This window comes from Mobula birostris, chromosome 10 (assembly GCF_030028105.1).
Source record: "Mobula birostris isolate sMobBir1 chromosome 10, sMobBir1.hap1, whole genome shotgun sequence".
In the NCBI taxonomy this organism is placed as follows: domain Eukaryota; kingdom Metazoa; phylum Chordata; class Chondrichthyes; order Myliobatiformes; family Myliobatidae; genus Mobula; species Mobula birostris.
The window spans coordinates 133,389,299-133,409,596 of NC_092379.1; the positions used below are offsets into that span (position 1 = coordinate 133,389,299).

The following is a 20,298-nucleotide window of genomic DNA, read 5'->3' on the forward strand; positions in this document are numbered from 1 at the left end:
GACACAACACTGATGGTCAACCCCGACCAGTGAAAGGCTTCACATCTGCTCCATCGTTCCATTAGATTTGTTGATTTGCAGCTTAGTTTAATTGCACATCACTCTCAGGAGAACCATCCGAGATATGCTGGCATAAAGTGTATCTAGGTTTTTGGCTCAGAATCTCACAGAACAGCCTTGAGCTCAATGGCAAGCTCTGGGGCAGGGCAAAGGATCAGTGCACGTGTATCTAATCTCTGACACATTCCCGACATCTGTCACGAGCCCCTGGAACTCTTCCCCTAGGGTGGTGAATGTAGAGGGATACAGAGTCTTGATAAGCTGGGTGGGCACATGGAGCACACTGCCAGGGGTGGTGGTGGAGGCAGATACATTTGGAACATTTAAGGGTCACTTAAGAAAGGTCCATGGGTGAAGGAGAAATGGAGGGCTATGTGGTTTGTGGTAGGGAAGGGTTGGATTGATTAGCCCTGCCCTGTGTTGTACTGCTTTATATTTGAATCAAAAGGGTGACACGTTTCTGTGCAGGTAGGTGTTTGAGTTGAGGCTGCAGTCTCATGTGGAAGCATTGGAAAGGGTACAGAGGAGATTTACTAGGATGCTGCCTAGTTTAGGGAGTATGGATTATGATCAGAGATTAAGGGAGCTAGGGCTTTACTCTTTGGAGAGAAGGAGAATGAGAGGAGACATGATAGAGGTGTACAAGATATTAAGAGGAATAGATAGAGTGGATAGCTAGTGCCTCTTCCCCAGGGCACCACTGCTCAATACAAGAGGACATGGCTTTAAGGTAAGGGGTGGGAAGTTCAAGGGGGATATTAGAGGAAGGTTTTTTATTCAGAGAGTGGTTAGTGCGTGGAATGCACTGCCTGAGTCAGTGGTGGAGGCAGATACACTAGTGAAGTTTAAGAGAGTACTAGACAGGTATATGGAGGAATTTAAGGTGGTAGGTTATATGGGATGCAGGGTTTGAGGGTCGGCACAACATTGTGGGTCGAAGGTCCTGTAATGTGCTGTGCTAGTCTATGTTCTATGTTCTATGTTCAGTCAGATCTTACATGGTAGGGGCAGGTCTAGCAGTCAAATGTCCATACGGGATTCTAATTCAAGAGTTTGCGTGCATGCTTGTATATGCGACAGTCTGGAATGCACTGCTCCATGCAGTGCAGCTAGCCAATTAATTGTCTGCTGATTTGCAGTCAACAGGCAAACCATTCATTGGCCAGGGCATTGAGTATAACAGGCAAGAAGACATGTTGAAGCTGTATAAAACATTGGTTAGATCACACTTAGAACACCGTGTGTAATTCTTGTCACCCCATTACATGTAGAATGTGGAAGCTCTGGGGCGGCTGCAGAAGAGCTCTACCAGGATATTCACCTGCAAATCTGCTGGGGGCACCTATTGTGTCCTGCGCTCCCGATGCAGCCTCCTCTACATTGGCGAGACCTGTTGTAGATTGGTGGACCGCCTCATTGAGCGCCTCCACTCCATCCACCAAAAGTGGAACTTCCCAGTGGACAAATATTGATTCCCATTCCTGTTCCAACATGTTGGTCCATGGCCTCCTCTTGTGCCAAGAATACAAGGGTGGTGGAGCAACACTTCATATTCCGTCTTGGTAGCCTCCAACATGACAGCTTGAATATTGATTTCTCCTTCTGGTAAAAAAAATTCCCTCCCCGTTCCCTCTTCTTCTGTTCCCCACTCTGGCCTCTTCTCACCTGCCTACCTCCTCCCCCTGGGGACCCTTCTCCTTAGGAGAAAGTCCATTCTCCTCTCTTATCAGATTCCTTCTTCACCAGCCGTAAGCCTTTCCTACCCACCTGGCTTCACCTATCACCTTCTATCTCTCCTCATTCTCCTCTACATCCCCATTTTTTTATTCTGGCATCTTCCCTCTTCCTCTCCAGTCCTGAAGAAATGTCGACCTTTAATTCATTTCTATAGATGCTGCCTGACCTGCTGAGTTCCTCCATCATTTTGTGGGTGTTGCTTTGGATTTCCATCATCTGCAGTTTCAAAAATTATAACTTTTGTGTGGTTATAATACCAGGATATTGCCTGGATTGGGGGGCCATATAAGGAGGTGTTTTATAAGGAGAGGTTGGACAAGCTTGCATCAGGTTTTCCCTCTGGAATGATGAAAGCTACAAAGAGTCTTGATAGAATTTTTAGGACTATAAAAGGCATAAATAAGGTAGAAAAACAGAATCTTTGTCACCAGGGTATAAATGTCATGTAGTAGATCGAGAACATGCATTTATGGTGAGAGAGGGGAAGTTTAAAGGAGATATGCAGGTTAAGGTCTTAAAAAAACACACAGAGAGCAGGTGTCTGGAATGGGCTTCCAGTTATGGTGGTGAAAGCAGATAGAATAGTGGGACATAAGAGGATGGATATGCAGGACAAAGCTGCACTGAAGACAAATCAACGTGTGGTCACAAAATGTGGAATAGGAAGTATATTAGTATATCAAGGGAGGCTGAGCCAGCCCCTAATTATCCATCCCTAGATGCCCTTGACGTGGAGGTGGTGAGCTACCTTAATCAACAAACTGAAGTATGCTTTCTTCAGTAATACCCATTTATGGAACTTTAAGGAGTGAGACTAAGGTAAAAGTTCTGGGGCGGGATTAACACAATTCATCACTTTCATTCTTTCGTAAAGCGGAAATGTCATCAGTGCCTCGCACAACACGCTGGAGGAACTAAGCAGGTCGGGCAGCATCCGTGGAAATGAACAGTCAACGTTTCGGGTTGAGACGCTTCGTCAGGGCTGAAGAGGGAGGGGGCAGGGGCCCTGTAAAGAAGGTGGGGGGGGGGAGGGTGGGAAGGAAAAGGCAGGTAGGTACCAGGTGAAAAACCAGTAAGGGGAAAGATAAAGGGGTAGGGGAGGGGAAGCAGGGAGAGGATAGGCAGGAAGGGTGAAGAAGGAATAGGGGAAAGCACAATGAGTAGTAGAAGGAGGCAGAACCATGAGGGAGGTGATAGGCAGCTGGAGGAGGGGGCAGAGTGATATAGGGATAGAGGAAGGGAGGGGGAGGGAATTACTGGAATTTGGAGAATTCAATGTTCATGCCAAGGGGCTGGAGACTACCCAGACGGTATATGAGGTGTTGCTCCTCCAACCTGAGTTTGGCCTCATCATGGCAGTAGAGGAGGCCATGTACGGACATATCCGAATGGGAATGTGAAGCAGAGTTGAAGTAGGTGGCAACCGGGAGATCCTGTCTGTTGTGGCGGACGGAGCGGAGCTGCTCGACGAAGCGGTCCCCCAATCTGCATCGGGTTTCACCGATGTAGAGGAGGCCGCACCGGGAGCACCAAATGCAATAGATGACCCCAACAGACTCACAAGTGAAGTGTTGCCTCACCTGGAAGGACTGTTTAGGGCCCTGAACAGTGGTGAGAGAGGAGGTGCAGGGACAGGTGTAGCACTTACGCTTGCAGGGATAAGTGCCGGGTGGGAGATCCGTGGGGAGGGATGTGTGGATCAGGGATCAGTGCCTGTCTAACCCTGGCAATGTGAAGGACAGTAATAATGAGGAAAAAGTAGTTCAGGTGTATCTTATACCTGCGTTAGGAAACTAAACATTCCTGCAGGAATGAACCTCAAGTGTTTTACCTTCTTTCTAGTCAATGCCAATTTACAAACTTAGATCACAGCGTGAATGTATGGGAGAAGGTTACTGGTAGAGTGGACTGGAAGTGTGAGGTGTCTGAGAAACTAGCAGGCCATACTTAACCTCAAAACGGTTCTGTAGCCATAACACATTTTCAGTTTACATCACAAACGCTGCTGGTGCGTGACTGTGGTAGCGATTCAGCTCAGGAGTTAAGGGGATCTGCAGGTCCCCTCAACAAAAACATGCAGCCCAAAACTTGTAAAGAAAACTTCCCCAAAAACCAAACAGCACGTGGGTTACTGACCAAGTCTTGACCTTCACTTGATATAATGAAAATTGAGACATGAACTGGTTTGAAGATTCTTGTTAAGGTGAGTACAAAGTGTCCCGGACGGGGTTCAACAACATTTTATATTGTAGGGTCAATACAAATGCAGGCGAAGCAAGGAAGGACAGCTGCCTTAACTCCTTTGAATGGAGTTTAACCTCGACATTGGGAGCCGACTGTGTGGAGACTGCACCTCCTCTCCACGATTTCCACTTAACATACCAAAGATGTGCTAGATAGAAGGTTAATTGGCCACTTCGTGTAGCTGGCTGTCAGGTTAAGAAGGAGAGGGGATGATGGGTATATGAGCAAGAACATGGGAGAAACGGGATACCTCCAGGACCTGGCAAATCTCAACGGGCTAAATGGCCTCTTTCTCTGCCATAAACCAATTTTACGTAGCAATCTTAGCTTGAACATGTTTCACCTCCATCCTGCAACTCACCTCCATGACAACACTAGCTAGGTAACATTCCTGTAAACCAACACAGAATTACTAATCCTACAGCCTTCCAATTCTTTAAAACATTTCCATTATCTGTTCAATCACAGTATGAGCAGTATGAAGCCAGGGGCTGGCATTGCCAGCATTTATTGTTCTTCCCACTATCTAATTAACCTCCTGTGTCTTTAGTATGTGGGAGGAAACTGGAACAATTGGTGGTAGCACCACAGTCAGGTACGGAGGGGCCACTACACAGGATCAGACAAAGCTGCAGAGTGTTGTAAACCACAGGAATTCTGCAGATGCTGGAAATTCAAGCAACACACATCAAAGTTGCTGGTGAACGCAGCAGGCCAGGCAGCATCTGTAGGAAGAGGTGCAGTCGACATTTCAGGCCGAGACCCTTCGTCAGGACTAACTGAAGGAAGAGTGAGTAAGGGATTTGAAAGTTGGAGGGGGAGGGGGGGGGGGGTCCAAAATGATAGGAGAAGACAGGAGGGGGAGGGATGGAGCCAAGAGCTGGACAGGTGATAGGCAAAAGGGGATACGAGAGGATCATGGGACAGGAGGTCCGGGAAGAAAGACAAGGCGGGGGGGGGGAACCAGAGGATGGGCAAGAGGTATATTCAGAGGGACAGAGGGAGAAAAAGGAGAGTGAGAGAAAGAATGTGTGCATAAAAATAAGTAACAGATGGGGTACGAGGGGGAGGTGGGGCCTTAGCGGAAGTTAGAGAAGTCGATGTTCATGCCATCAGGTTGGAGGCTACCCAGACGGAATATAAGGTGTTGTTCCTCCAACCTGAGTGTGGCTTCATCTTTACAGTAGAGGAGGCCGTGGATAGACATGTCAGAATGGGAATGGGATGTGGAATTAAAATGTGTGGCCACTGGGAGATCCTGCTTTCTCTGGCGGACAGAGCGTAGGTGTTCAGCAAAGCGGTCTCCCGGTCTGCGTCGGGTCTCGCCAATATATAAAAGGCCACATTGGGAGCACCGGACGCAGTATATCACCCCAGTTGACTCACAGGTGAAATGTTGCCTCACCTGGAAGGACTGTTTGGGGCCCTGAATGGTGGTAAAGGAGGAAGTGTAAGGGCATGTGTAGCACTTGTTCCGCTTACACGGATAAGTGCCAGGAGGGAGATCAGTGGGGAGGGATGGGGGGGACGAATGGACAAGGGAGTGTTGTAAACTCAGCCAGCTCCATCACGGGCATGAGCTTCAAGAAGGTGGCATTCGTGGCCAAGGATCCTCACCATTTGGGACAGGCCCTCTTCCCATCACTACCATTGGGGAGGAGATACAGGGACCAGAAGAACCACACCCAATGCTTCAGGAACAGCTTCTTCCCCTCCACCATCAGATTTCTGAATGGTCCATGAACCCAGGAACATTGCCTCATTTATTTGTTTATTTTCTGTAACTTATAGTGATTTTTAAGTCTTTGCACTACACTGCTGCCACAAGACACCAGATTTTATGACACATCAGTGACAATGAACCCACTGTGTCTGAGGAAGAACATATAAACATCATACAGTGCTCTTGCTATGGACAAAGATGGAATTGGCAACATAAGGTGATGTTTTGCACACAGCAAACAAAACTACTAACCATTCTATTAACAACAGTTTTTCTGGACTATGATCACTGCAATCCACAGCCGGTAATTTCCCTTTGGGAGCTGCGCTTTTGAATTGTCTGTCTGACCTGATGTTTATGTGGTATCCGGAAGGATTCATCAAACCATACCTTGAGAATACTGGTATGGTCACTGTGGTCATTGCTGAAGTGGACTTAGGGCCAGATTGAAGGGCCTGAGAGCGAGAAATGAACTGAGGTTTAGCCGAAATAAGTGCCGAGTCAGATTAAAAAGATCAAGGCGTCGAGGCAGCTACAAATGAACTGGTGTTCGACTCTCTACTCCATGAGGCTTTATAGAGCTCAGCACTGAGGCCTGCAGCCATCACCACTCGTCTCAGTACTGAACTGGCACCGTAGCTGCAGCTTGCGGCCAATGGCCCCCCCCAGGCTGGCTGCAGCACTGAACTGCCTCCATGGCAGTGCAGTTAAGTTTGGGGACGCTGCAGTTCATGCTCTGTGTGTTATTTGTTTATTTTTTTTTATTATTTGCACGATTTGTTCTTTGTTTCGTACATTGGGCGTTTGACAGTCTTTGATGTGCTGGTTTTTTTAATGGGTTCTATTTTATTTCTTTAATTGTGGCTGCCTCTAGGAAGATGAATCTCAAGGTTGTATATGATATACAGTGACGTGCAAAAGTTTGGGCACGCCTGGTCAAAATTTCTGTTACTGTGAATAGTTAAGTGAGTAGAAGATGAACTGATCTCCAACAGTCATAAAGTTAAAGATTCTTTTCAACATTTTAAGCAGGATTTGTGTATTATTTTTGTTTTGCACAATTTTAGAGTGAAAAAAAGGAAAGGAGCACCATGCAAAAGTTTGGGCACCTCAGGAGTATTTCTAGATATTGAAAGAGCATATGACTCACTATGGAAGGATGGCTTATTAATTAAACTCTGTGATGTGGGAATTAGAGGTAGAATGTTTAATTGGATCAAAGATTTCCTTAAGAAAAGGACAATTCAAGTAAGAATAGGCGGAACAAGCTCCAAGTCAGTTAAAATAGTTAATAGTACCCCTCAAGGAAGTGTCATTAGTCCAGTTCTTTTTAATGTCATGATAAATGATATCTTTGATCAGGTAGGGACAGGATTTGGCAAATCATTGTTTGCAGACGATGGTGCAACCTGGAAAAGAGGAAAAACATCAAGTATATATTAAGGCAGGTACAAAAGGCTTTAAGATCAGTTGAAAACTGGGCTAATAAATGGGGTTTCAAGATTTCTGCTTCTAAGTATAAATACATGATTTTTGTCTTTACAAGAAAGATTCCTGATTGTGATTTGGTTAATAAATGGGCTGTGAAATTGAAACTGACTGAGGAAGACATAGTTGACCAAATTTGCTTGCTACCTGTCCCTTTCTGGCTCTTTCAGAACCAGAAGTAGACCTATTCCTCCTTTTTCAGCTTAAAGGAAGCAGTGCAATTTCATCAGTGTTGATCACAAATGAATATTTAAATAATAAATGGGGATTTATCTGTAGATTTTTACTGATGGCTCAGTGGACCCAGAGAGCAGTAGGACAGGATTTGGGATGTATGTGTCTCAACGTGGAGTTAAGATTGGTCACCAGGTTTCAGATGGTGTTTCTGTCTTTGCAACAGAATTATTAGCAATCCTCTGGGCCTTATGGTGGATAGAAGACTCTTGACCACGTAGGGTTATCACCTGTTCAGATTCTGCTGCTGCCTTAGAGTCTATAAAAGGGAGTAAATCAGAAGCTCATCCTGACATAGTTATTGAGATTCTCTTAGTGTTGTTTAGAGTAGGGAAGATGGGTTGTGCAGTTAGATTTTCATGGATACCTGGGCATGCTGGGGTGGAGGGAAATGAAATTGTGGATGGCATTGCAAAGTCTTCCTTACAGAGCAGGCAAGTAGAAATTAGAGTTCCCCTAGGCAGAGCAGAATTGAGAAGTAGGATTAAAAAAGGTATAGAGAAGAAGTGGCTGGAGGATTGAAAAAATGAATTAAGGGGCAGGCATTATTTTTCTAGTCACCCACTAGTTAAAAAGGTCTCAGACTGTTACCTTTTAAGTTATGGTGAAATTTACAAGACTTAGTTTGGGGCATTGTGGGCTAAACTATTATTTAAAGATAATAGGAAAACATCCTACTGGATTATGTGACTGTGGTAGCCCAGAGACAGTCCAGCATGTTTTGCTGAGCTGTAATCGATACAAAATTGAAAGAAGCATGCTGTTCAAGAGGCTGTCTGGCTTAAATTTATTTTGGTTTTTCTATTAAATCTTTGTTCGGCCATCAAGAGAATCAACATCTGATTGAAGAGTCTATTATTCAGTTTATACGTGAGACTAGGTTGTGTTCGAGAATTTGAGCTCCTTGAAGTTCTATAGTTAATTATACATCCTGCGGAGGGGCTGTAATACGCCTAGATGTGTCTAAACAGTCGGAAATAGAAGAAGAAACCTTGTTCCGACAATCAGCAGCCATGGGCTCCTCTAAGCAGCTGCCTAGCACCCTGAAGATTAAAATAAATGATGCCCACAAAGCGGGAGAAGGCTATAAGAAGATAGCAAAGCATTTTCAGGTCGCCGTTTCCTCAGTTCGTAATGTAATTAAGAAATGGCAGTTAACGGGAATGGTGGAGGTCAAGTTGAGGTCTGGAAGACCAAGAAAACTTTCTGAGAGAACTGCTCGTAGGATTGCTAGAAAGGCAAATGAAAACCACCGTTTGACTGCAAAAGACCTTCAGGAAGATTTAGCAGACTCTGGAGTGGTTGTGCATTGTTCTACTGTGCAGTGACACCTGCACAAATATGACTTTCATAGAAGAGTCATCAGAAGAAAACCTTTCCTGCGTCCTCACCACAAAATTCAGCGTCAGAAGTTTGCGAAGGATCATCTAAACAAGACTGATGCATTTTGGAAACAGGTCCTGTGGACTGATGAAGTTAAAATAGAACTTTTTGGCTGCAATGAGCAAAGGTATGTTTGGAGAAAAAAGGGTGCATAATTTCATGAAAAGAACCCCTCTCCAACTGCTAAGCACGGGGCTGGATTGATCATGCTTTGGGCTTGTGTTGAAGCCACTGGAACGGGGAACATTTCACTGGTAGAGGGAAGAATGAATTCAATTAAATACCAGCAAATTCTGGAAACAAACATCACACTGACTGTAAAAAAAAAGCTGAAGACGAAAAGAGGATGGCTTCTACAACAGGATAATGATCCTAAACACACCTCAAAATCCACAATGAACTACCTCAAGAGGCGTAAGCTGAAGGTTTTGCCATGGCCCTCACAGTCCCCTGACCTAAACATCATCGAGAATCTGTGGATAGACCTCAAGAGGGCAGTGCATGCAAGACGGCCCAAGAATCTCACAGAACTAGAAGCCTTTTGCAAGGAAGAATGGATGAAAATCCACCAAACAAGAATTGAAAGACTCTTAGCTGGCTACAGAAAGTGTTTACAAGCTGTGATGCTTGTCAAAGGGGGTGTTACTAAGTACTGACCATGCAGGGTGCCCAAACTTTTGCTTCAGGCCCTTCTCCTTTTTTGTTATTTTGAAACTGTAAAAGATGGAAATAAAAAAGTAATCTTGCTTAAAATATTAAAGAAATGTGTCATCTTTAACTTTATGCCTTTTGGAAATCAGGTCATCTTTAACTCACTTAGCTATTCACAGTAACAGAAATTTTGACCGGGGTGCCCAAACTTTTGCATACCACTGTACATATTTTGATAATAAATATACTTTGAACTGCTCTTACTAGTAGTTCCCACATTTGATGTATATCTCCAATTGCCACTAATCCAAGATGTAAGCTTAGAGTCAGGACTCAGATACCAGGAAGGGATGGCAGATTTCTTTCACTGAAAGAACATCAGGATTCATTTTTACAACAATCTAGTCATCTCCTGGTTACTGTTACCAAAATCGTTCTCTCTTAAGATTCCAGATTCATTAGTTGAGCAGCCACAAGTGGGAATTGAACACATCTTCCTAGGTCTATAGTCCAGACTACTGTCTGTTAGTTAAAGGTTCAGAAGTTCATTTATTATCAAAGTATACAACTCTGAAATTTTTCTTTTCCAGATAGCCACAAAACCAAGAAAGAAAAGAACGGCAGCACGATCATCAACCCCCAAATCCCCCTCCCAGCACACAAAAAAATGAGGAAGATTGATAAAAAACATTAAGACTGAAAGAAAAACCTGCAGTTCAAGTCCATAATTGATTCCTGGGATGGCAGGACTTTCATATGATGAAAGTCTCCCGTGATCAAAAGTCTAGTGACTTAACCCCTTTGCCCCAGGGTCCCTCTTGATCACCATGAATTTGTGCATTACAAATATCCCTTGTACAGTCCTGGAGGACATTTTAGACATCCACATGCAAATGTACTGTAGTATCTTGTCAGGGATCTCAATTTTCGCCTGAAGAAAAGTCAACTTACACCTTTTTGGGACAAATCTTAAGGTCTCATTAAGCTGATCCTCAACAGCCAAGATACATACTTGCCTAAGGCTGTGATCATGATAAAAAGTGCAGACTTAGGAAAGTAGGAACATCAAAACAACATCCATTTACGTATCATAATCACTTACAGTCACAGATTCAGATTCCAGGTCTCAAAGTCAAGCTCCTGACCAGTACATAACAGTTAGAGTCATTCAGCATGGAACCTTCAGCCCATCTGGTGCTTGTTGATCAAGATACTTACCTATGCTAGTCCAATTTGCCTACATTTGGCCCATACCCTCCAAAACCCTTCCTATCCTTGTACCTGTCCAAGTATTTTTTGTAATGTTGATAATGTACCTGCCTCAGCCACTTTCTCTCTGGCAGCTCATTCCACATATTGACCACTCTCTGGGTGAAGACATTGCCCCTCAGGTTCCTATTAAATCTCTCCCTTCACTCTTTCATTTCCAGTGTGATCAAATGGCACCAAGGAATGGGACCTCAGAGTGCAGAGGTGTATTCCTACGTAAGCATGCCCTGTGTAAGGGGGTTTCGACTTTTATGTTACTGCGGAGGCTAATTAAGATGGCGTTTTTGTTATGTTAATCTGGGGAATGCCGCTTTGTTGTGCTTTAACGCTGAGAAAGTTTGCGCTAGCAGCTTATTGTGGTTTAGAGGGTGATAAGAGGGTGCTATTAACCAATTGGGATAGTTGTTATGGTTTTGTTGTATTTGAAGACACTGTTTGCGAGGGGGTTTGGGGGCAGAAGGCGAGAGAGCGAGACAGAGGATGGACCAGGTGCTGTGAGTCCGCTAACGGGGTCGGACCCCGAGCGGGACGTTCGGCGAGGAGACGGAGACGGACTCGTGTGGAGCGTCTGGTCGACCACCGTTGTTGGTCCCAGGCGGCCGGTCGAGGTGGTCCAAGGGGGGTCGCAGGGTGAAGAAGAAGGTCATTGAGCTCCAACGGTTTGTGCACGAAGAGATTGAACTTTGATAAGTGTTGGCGCCTTTTTTTTTCCCATTACTTTCCTCTCTGTATCAAATGCATATTAATGTCATAGAATTAGTAATATCTATAAACTGTAAATCATTTAATTGCATCTGGTGTATTGTCTGTTATTTGGGCGGGGTGGGGTACCTCACACAGCATCCACACAAACGAATTACCCAGTTTGGCGGGGCCGAGGCTGTTTCCTTAGACGACAGCGAGCTGAGCGACCCTGAGGGTGGCCGGGGAGCTACACCTGGATCTACAGAGACCAGCTGTGAGTCAGAGCAGCCAGAAGCATGACATTTTCCATATATATATCTCAGGCCCTCAAGTCACAGCAACGTCCTTGTAAATATTCCTGCAGTCTTTCAAACTGGTTGATATCCTTCCTGTAGGTAGGTGACCAGAAATGCACACAATATTCCAAATTCAGCCTGATCAAGGACTTGTACAACTTCAACATAACATCCCAACTCCTGTACTTAGTATCCTGAATTAAGATGGCCAATGTGCCAAAGGTTGTCTTTACAACCCTGGTAGTATGTTTCACACACTTACCACTCTCTGTGTAAAAAACCTACCTCTGACATTCCCCGTATATGTTCCTCCATTCACCTTCAAATTATGCACTCTTTCTGGGAAATGGTGCTGACTATCCACTCTATCTGTGCCTCTTATCATCTTGTGCACCTCTGTCGAGTTACCTTTCATAATCTTTCACTCCAAAGAGAAGGGCCCTAGTTCACTCAACCTTTCCTCATAAGACGTGCTCTCTAATCCAGGCAGCATTTTGGTAAATCTCCTCTGCACTCTTTCTAAAATTTTCACATCCATAATGAGGAGACCAGATACAACACTATATCACGATTCTTGAACTCAGTCCTCCAACTAATGACAGCCAACCTACCACACATCTTCTTAACCACCCTATCAACTTGCGCAGGGACTTTGAGGGATATAGACGAGGGTTCCAAGATTCCACTGTTCATCCACGCTGCTATAGATCCAGCCATTAATCTTGCACTCTGCCTTTTAGTTCAACCTTCCAAAGTGTATCACTTCATACTTCTCCTGATTCAAAGTTCAAAGTTCAAAGTAAATTTATTATCAACGTACATATACGCAAAGTCTTAGGCACATATATATATAGCTAGGGTGCCAAGACTTTTGCACAGTACTGTACTTGTCATCATATACAACCCAGAGATTAATTTTCTCGCAAGCATACTCAATAAATCCATTAACCGTAATAGAATCAATGAAAGACTTGGCCAACAGTGTGGACAATCAGTATGCAAAAGACAACAAGCTGTGCAAATACAAAAAGAAAGAAAATAGGAAATAATAATAACTATCATCTTCAACAATATGAGATGAAGAGAGTCTAAAGTGAGTCTATAGCTTGTGGGAACAGTTCAGTGATGGGGAAAGTGAAGTTATCCTCTTTGGTTTGAGAGCCTGATGGTTAAGAGGTAATAACTATTCCTGAACCTGGTGGTGTGGGCCCCGAGGCTCCTGTACCTTCTTTCTGATGGCAGCAGAGAGAAGAGAGCATGGCCTGGGTGGTAGGGGTCCCTGATGCTGTGTTCCTGCAACAATGCTCCTTTAACGACTCTCAGCCCAGCTCTGTATCCTGTCAATGTCCGGTTTGTAACCTATGTACATCCACAACTCCGCCAAACTTCCACTCATCCTACCCATTATAATCACTCGACATGCTAACTTCTGCCTCCAAGAGGACCACATCGTAGGATTTGGAGGCTTGCTGGCCTCAGTGACCCAGAGAGCTATGCTGGTCAGAGTCATCCCCTTGTGCTTTGGCACTTGGTAGGGTCAATCATGACAAGCAGATCAAAGGGTGGAGGCCAGACTAAGGGTGGGCCACCGGTCCGCCAGGTTCAGGGGTTCAGCTCAGGACTGACAACCCTGACCAGTCAAAATAATTGTTACGGAAGCAGCAAGAAAGTTTCTTCTATATCTGTGTGTGGTGGTATGGATAGACTGAGATGGAGGACCTTCATTGCTCCAATAGTGTAACTATCAGTAAGTAAGTATCAACTTGCAAAGATCATATATCTAGGCTTTATAACTCCTGTGACATCATGCCATGACTGCTTAATTAACTATTCAAAATTATGGTATACAAAACATGTGACATCAGCAAATAATTACTATATTCAATATTAATCCCATTATATTATATACCCTTTGTATTATATATTGCATCTTTATAAACTTTGAGCGAGCCCAAACTTGGAATACTGTGTTCAGTTCTAGTCAACTCGTTATAGGAAAGATGTGTTAGCCTTGAAGAGGGTGCAGAGTAGATTCACCAGAGTGCTGCCTGGATTGGAGAGCGTGTCTTATGAGGAACGATTTAGTGAGCTCGAGCTGTTTGGAGTGAAGGAGGCTGAGAGATGATTTGATAGATGTGTACGAGATGATAGAGCGGATAGCCAGAGGCATTTCCCAAGTTGGAAATGGCTAATGTGAGGTGACATAATTTTCAAATGATTGGAGGATAGTGGGGCAGTGGCAGCAGCAAGTGTTTTCTTTATATTGCATAGAGTGTTATGTTTGTGGAACGCACTGCCAGTGGTGGTTGTAGAGGTAGGTATGTTATGGATATTTAAAAGATGGGCACATGGATGACAGAAAAATGAAGGGCTTTATGGAAAGGAAGTGTTAAATTGATCTTACAGTAGGTTAAATGGTTGGTACAATATCATGGGCTGAAGGGCTTGTATTGTGCTGTACAAGGGCTATGTTCTGTATTTTATATGAGATTATAAATTGCACCAGAATGCCATTTGGGAATTATGTGTTATTTTGAAGTTTGCATCTGGACATGTTTGTGAATTGTCTTCATACAGTTGAAAATATTCACAGATATTTGCCAGCAAAGGAAGATTTGCCCATCAATACAACCGAACCCCAGCAATAACGGACCTGTTTCCGTAACTGGGCCCTCGCGAGCTGCAATCTCCTGGCGGTGTAGAAGATGAAGTAGCCCACGGTGGCAGCAGTGACGACGAAGAAGGAAATGGAAACGAAGAAGATTGAGTACTGGCTCATCCATGGTCCATGTTGCTTCCCAACTTCAATCACCATGTAAACCGAGACCCGTTGCCTCACCAGTTCCAAGATTTCCTGGCCTTTGATGTTGCTGATCATTACGGCGATCGTTTTGCCGGTGCCTATGAAACAGGAGGTACAGTAAGCACTCTAAACGTTTCAATCCTGGACCAACATCCTGAAGATAACTACAATTTCCAAGGTTAGCAAAGCACACGGCATCGTTTAGTGAGACTTCTGGGCTGACCCCAGCACAACCTCGTGTGCATTGGTTATTAATGCAAGTGACACACTTCACTGTATGTTTCAATGTAAACCTGACAAATAAACTTGAATCTTGAAAAATACTGGCGGACAATGGCCTCAACTGGATTTAATCATATCAGGGTAACTCCCTTGGATTACAAACACCCTACTCATGGTGACCTCTACGCATTAACATAGTGGTCCCCAACCACCGGGCCGCAAAGCATGTGCTACCGGGCCGTGAGGAAACGATATGACTTGGCGATATGAGTCAGCTGCACCTTTCCTCATTCCCTGTCACGCACTGTTGAACTTAAACACAGAGTTGCCAACTGTCCCATATTAGCTGGGACATCCCATATATATTGGGCTAAATTGGTTTGTCCCATACAGGACCCCCTTGTCCCGTATTCCCCCCGCTAAGGTAGAACGTTCCTATGAAACTGCTCGTAAGCTGAAATGGCGTAAAGAGAAGAAGCAATTACCATTAATTTATATGCGAAAAAATTTTGAGCGTTCCCAGATCCAAAAAAATAACCTACCAAATCATACCAAATAACACATAAAACCTAAAATAACACTAACATATTGTAAAAGCAGGAATGATATGACAAATACACAACCTATATAAAGTAGAAATAATGTATGTACAGTGTAGTTTCACATAACAGAATCAGGAAGATAAAGCCAAAACTGATTATTAGAAAAAAAATCGGCACGTACACACATGCGCACGTCACGCATGCACACACAGGTGCCTGTGCAAGGCTTCATGGTCATGGTAGTCTTTCTCAGGGTAAACACAAGTGTCCTGTATTTGACTGCTACTTTTGCCCTTTATTTGGGAGTGAGAAAGTTGGCAACCCTACTTGAACACCCCCCCCCCGCCGCCCCCGTCCGCAAGAATATTGTCAATGTTAAACTAGTCCGCGGTGCAAGAAAGGTTGGGGACCCTTGCATTAACAAGCTCCACAATATTGAATTCAAAAGTTCAATGTACACATTTGTTCCTGAGAATAGCAGAACTAGTTGCCTCTCTTTCCATTTTCAATGTAGTTCTTTCTTCTCAGTTTTATTTATTTATTTATTGACATACAGTATGGACTAGACCTTCTGGCCCTTCGAGCCGCATGACCCAGTAATCCCCCAATTTAATCCTAGCCTAATCACGGGACAATTTACAATGACCAGTTAACCTACCACCCAGTACCTCTTTGGACTGTTGGACCTTGTGACTTATTTATCAAATCAACTCATGGATTTCTGTAAAAAACAGAACCTGCTTCTTACCTGGGAATGACCTGTATACAAATAAAAATATTGTGTGGATAATTCAAAACTCTTCCTTTATTTGAAACTAAAGAAGACTATTTGCCACTGTTAGTCATCATAATTTGCTGACGAATTTATTTTGCCTAGAATGCCGTGATATAAAACACTCTGAAAACCTCTTTGGGACCAAGATCTGGTACAAAATAGGTCATGAGGTCACAGTGTACACCTCAAGATCCAATGGCCGGTTACTCCTTCATGATTCCAGGGACCAACTAAAACACCAGTGAAGAAGAGCAATTTGACAGCAGATCACAGGATGTGATCACTTCCAGCCATTCATTGTCAAAGACCTCCAGCATCCAATCCACGCTCTCTTTTCACTAGCAGCATCGGGCAGGAGGTACAGGAACCTTAGATCCCACGCTACCAGGTTCAGTAACAGTTATTGCCCTACAACCATCAGGCTCCTGAACCAGTGTGGATATTTCAATCACCACAACTCTGAACTGCTTCTACAACCTGCAGACTCACTTTCAAGGAATCCATACATGCTCTCAGTACTATGTTTTTATTTGCAAAATTTGCCTTCTTTTGCACATTTGTTTCTCAGTCTTTATTTATAGTTTTTCATAAATTCTACTGAACTTTCTTTTCCTGAAAATGCCTGCAAGAAAATTAATCCCAAGGTAGTATATGGTGACATATACAGGTACATACTTTGCTAATACATTTACTTGCACTTTGGATTTACACTCACTTTGCTATTATAAGATCACTGAACAGATCTCTTGTACAATTAGACTGACTCATGATCTCAAAGATTACCTCAATATGGGCTTACGCATTATTGCACTGCACTTACTTTTTAACACTAACACTTTATTCTGTATTGTTATTGTTTTGCCTTGTACAACCTTAATGTACCATTGCCATGAAATATGGATGACATACAAAGCAAAATATTTCTCTGTACCTCAGTATATGTGACAATAGTAAATCAGTTTACCAATTTAGACTCAAATTAATGTAAAATATGTAACTTGCACACCACCAGGTTCAGGAACAGTTACTACCCCTCAACCATCAGGCTTTTGAACCAAAGGGTTTATCTTTACTCAACTTCCCTTGCCCCATCAATGAAATGTTCCAACAATCAATGGACTCATTTTCACAAGGACTCCCCGTCTCGTTCTCAATACTTTGTTTATTTATTTATCATTATTATTTCTTTCTTTTTGTGTTTGCAGAGTTTATTGTCATTTGTACACTGGTTGAATGCCCAGGTTGGTGCAGTCTGTAATGGTTATTCTGGGGATTTATTGAGTATGCCTGCAAGCAGCTGTCCTTGAGGCCGGTGGTTCACGATCTCAGGCTTTTTTTTTATCTTCCAGCCGATGGGAGGGGGAGAAGAGAGAGTGTGCAGGGTAGGACGGGGCCTTTGATTACATTAGATGCGAGGCACGGAGAAGCGTAGACAGAGTCAATAGAGGAGTGGCTAGTTTTTGTGCAATATTAACTAATATGTTTGTCATGTATGTAATGTACTGCACTATTGCCGCCAAAAAAAAACTAATTTTCATAGCATTCATATCCTGGGCATGTATGTCTGTGACAATAAACTTGAACTAGAATGCTTATCGCAACGGGAATCTAGGGATATGAGGGACAGAAAAGCTGATATCAGGAAGATAAGCTAATGTCTTACTTAATGGTAATCCTTCACCGGCAAAGCGCTTGGCACCCTTCAACATATCTACAAGGAGCGCTGCTATAAGAGAGCAGCATTCATCGTCAAGCACCTTACCATCCAGGCCGTGCTCTCTTCTTGCTGAGTAGATATAGGTAGCGATCTGGATGCTTTTGCACAGTACTGTATTTGTCAGAGACTGAGTTTGTAAATCTGATGGGAGCAAAGGATGTTGGGAATGGCAAGAATGGCTGCTGCGGAAGGTGTGTGAGACAAATGGTAGAGAAGGAGTGGCAGGGTGGGGGGGGGTGGCTCAAATGCAGACACACCCAGCCCTGAGGCATCAAGCAAAGTCATTTGATTACAAACAATCGGTTTGCTGATCATTACAGAATGTGTATCTGGTGCTTCCTAGTCCCTCCCTCTCCCTTCCCCTTTTCCCAACCATGATTCCCCTCTCCTGTACAGTACATGCTTTGATAATAAACTATTTTGAACTTTGAGCGGATTCCAGGGACGTTATACCTGCTGCTAGTTTAACAAGAGCAGCTGACTGAAACCAAATATTGAAGTAGACCGGTTATCGGTTTTACAGTGTGTGGATGGAGTTTCTGTGCCAGGTTTCGAGTTATAGTACCTTTTCTTCCATTAATCTAAATTCCACGCAAGGTCAGGTGCATGTTGGTTACTGTTCCTGCTCCTATTTCTTATGTTCTTATGTTACAGCTGCGTGGATCCCTCCAACTCCATATCAGGAGGCTGGGCTTGCAAACGGCACTGATAAAGGAAGTTTATTAATGACTGGGGAGAGAATGGGAGGGTGTGAGGCAGTGGAGAAAGGTGGAGGGGGGTGGTGAAGGAAGGGTGCAACTCACTTAGAATAGGGAAGCCTCAACAGCTCTGCAATACGTACTATCCGTTAACTAAATTTAAATATATTAAGAAGCCACAGCAATCCAAATGTCCCAATTCACTCTTGAATTTTGGGTATGTTCTTCAAATATCGCCGAACTGGAATGGATTTTTCCCTAATTATGTTTCCTTGTAAAAGAATGCGTACAACTTAATAGTTTTTCTTAGACCATGAGACGTAAGAGCAAAATTAGGCCATTCGGCCCATCAAGGCTGCTCCGCCATTTCATCATGGCTGATCCTTTTCCCTTTCAACCCCATTCTGCTGCCTTCTCCACGTAACCTTTCACACCCTGACTAATCAAGAAACTATCAGCCTCCACCTTAAATACACCCAATGACCTGGTCTCCAGAGCTGCCTGTGGCAATGAATTCCACAGATTCACCACACTCTGGCTAAAGAAATTCCTCCTCATCTCTGTTCTAATGGACATCTCTCTACGCTGAGGCTGTGCCCTCTGGTTCTAGACTCCTCCACCATAGGAAACATCCTCTCCATATCCACTCTATCTAGGCCTTTCAATGTTCAATCCCTTACTGAACCTGAGGAAATAACAATGAGCCACCTCTTTGAACCACTGAGTGAAATTCTTTGAGTGAAGTTAGGTAAGGATTTTGACCCAGCGACAATGAAGGAATGAAGCAGTTAGAGTAGTGGATGAATTGGAAAAGAACGTAGAATATTACAGAACAGAGCAAACTTTCTGGCCCAGGATGTTGTGCCGACTTTTTAACCTACTCCAAGGTCAACCTAACCCTTCCCTCCCATACATCCCTCCACTTTTATATCAACCACGTGCCTGGGCAATTTGTGTGCTTTTGCACTAAAACATCGGTCTTGTTTGCGTTCCTGTTGCTGTTTACTCAAACGCCAACAAACAATTAGCATTTGGCAAGCTCATTTCTAAAGCTGAACTGCCAATGTAAATACATTTCCTGGCATGTGAATGGGTAATGCAGGTTACCGTGGCAACAATCACAGTACCTTGCATTGACTGCCTGATTACCTTCCCTCAAAATGGTCCAGGGATTCCAGCACAATGGATCCTTGATAACAAGTAAGGTCCTTGTCCCAGAACAAGAGCTCAAGGCCACTGACAAATCATTAACACCACCATTCTCTCTGCTGATGTTGCCTGACCATTTTTTTCCCAATTTCAGCAGTCCAATGCCTGCAATAGCTTTTGCTTTTTAGTTAGAAAGATGTATCGGTTGTCTAGAACAACTTTCTTGACCTCGGGATGCCCTCTGTGATTTATAACCAATTACTTCAGAAGTAAGACTTTTTCAGTCTTATGGTTTTCATATCCTGTGTTTTCACCCATTCGTTCTCATTGTTTTTTTGTGCGGAGGGAGGAGAGATTTCGGTTGATGTCCTTGTTGCATTTTGTGCTGGGGAGGGGAATTTGGGGGTCAATGCTCTTATTGCATTTTATTAGCTTTTTTGTGTAGGAGGAGAGAGGGTTTGGGGGCTAAAGTTGTTGCGTTTTGTTAGTTTTTAGTGTGCGAGGGGAGGGGCTTGGGTGCCGACATTCCTGGTGTGTTTTTATGCCGGGGAGGGGGTTCCAGGGTTGATGATCGTACTGCCTTTCTTTTTTTTGTGCAGGAGGGGAGGGGTTTGTTTTTTCTC

At 43.8% G+C, this 20,298-nt stretch overlaps 1 protein-coding gene across 3 annotated transcripts in view; it reads right to left on the reverse strand.

Annotated features, from left to right (window-relative positions):
* Positions 1-20,298, reverse strand: part of rnf128b (ring finger protein 128b) — a 180,877-nt gene that overhangs the window by 44,195 nt on the left and 116,384 nt on the right. For all 3 annotated transcript variants that reach the window (XM_072271028.1, XM_072271027.1, XM_072271030.1), the window contains exon 2: positions 14,423-14,670. In XM_072271028.1, coding sequence (XP_072127129.1) covers positions 14,423-14,670 — 248 coding nt within the window. The remainder of the gene's footprint in view (positions 1-14,422; positions 14,671-20,298) is intronic.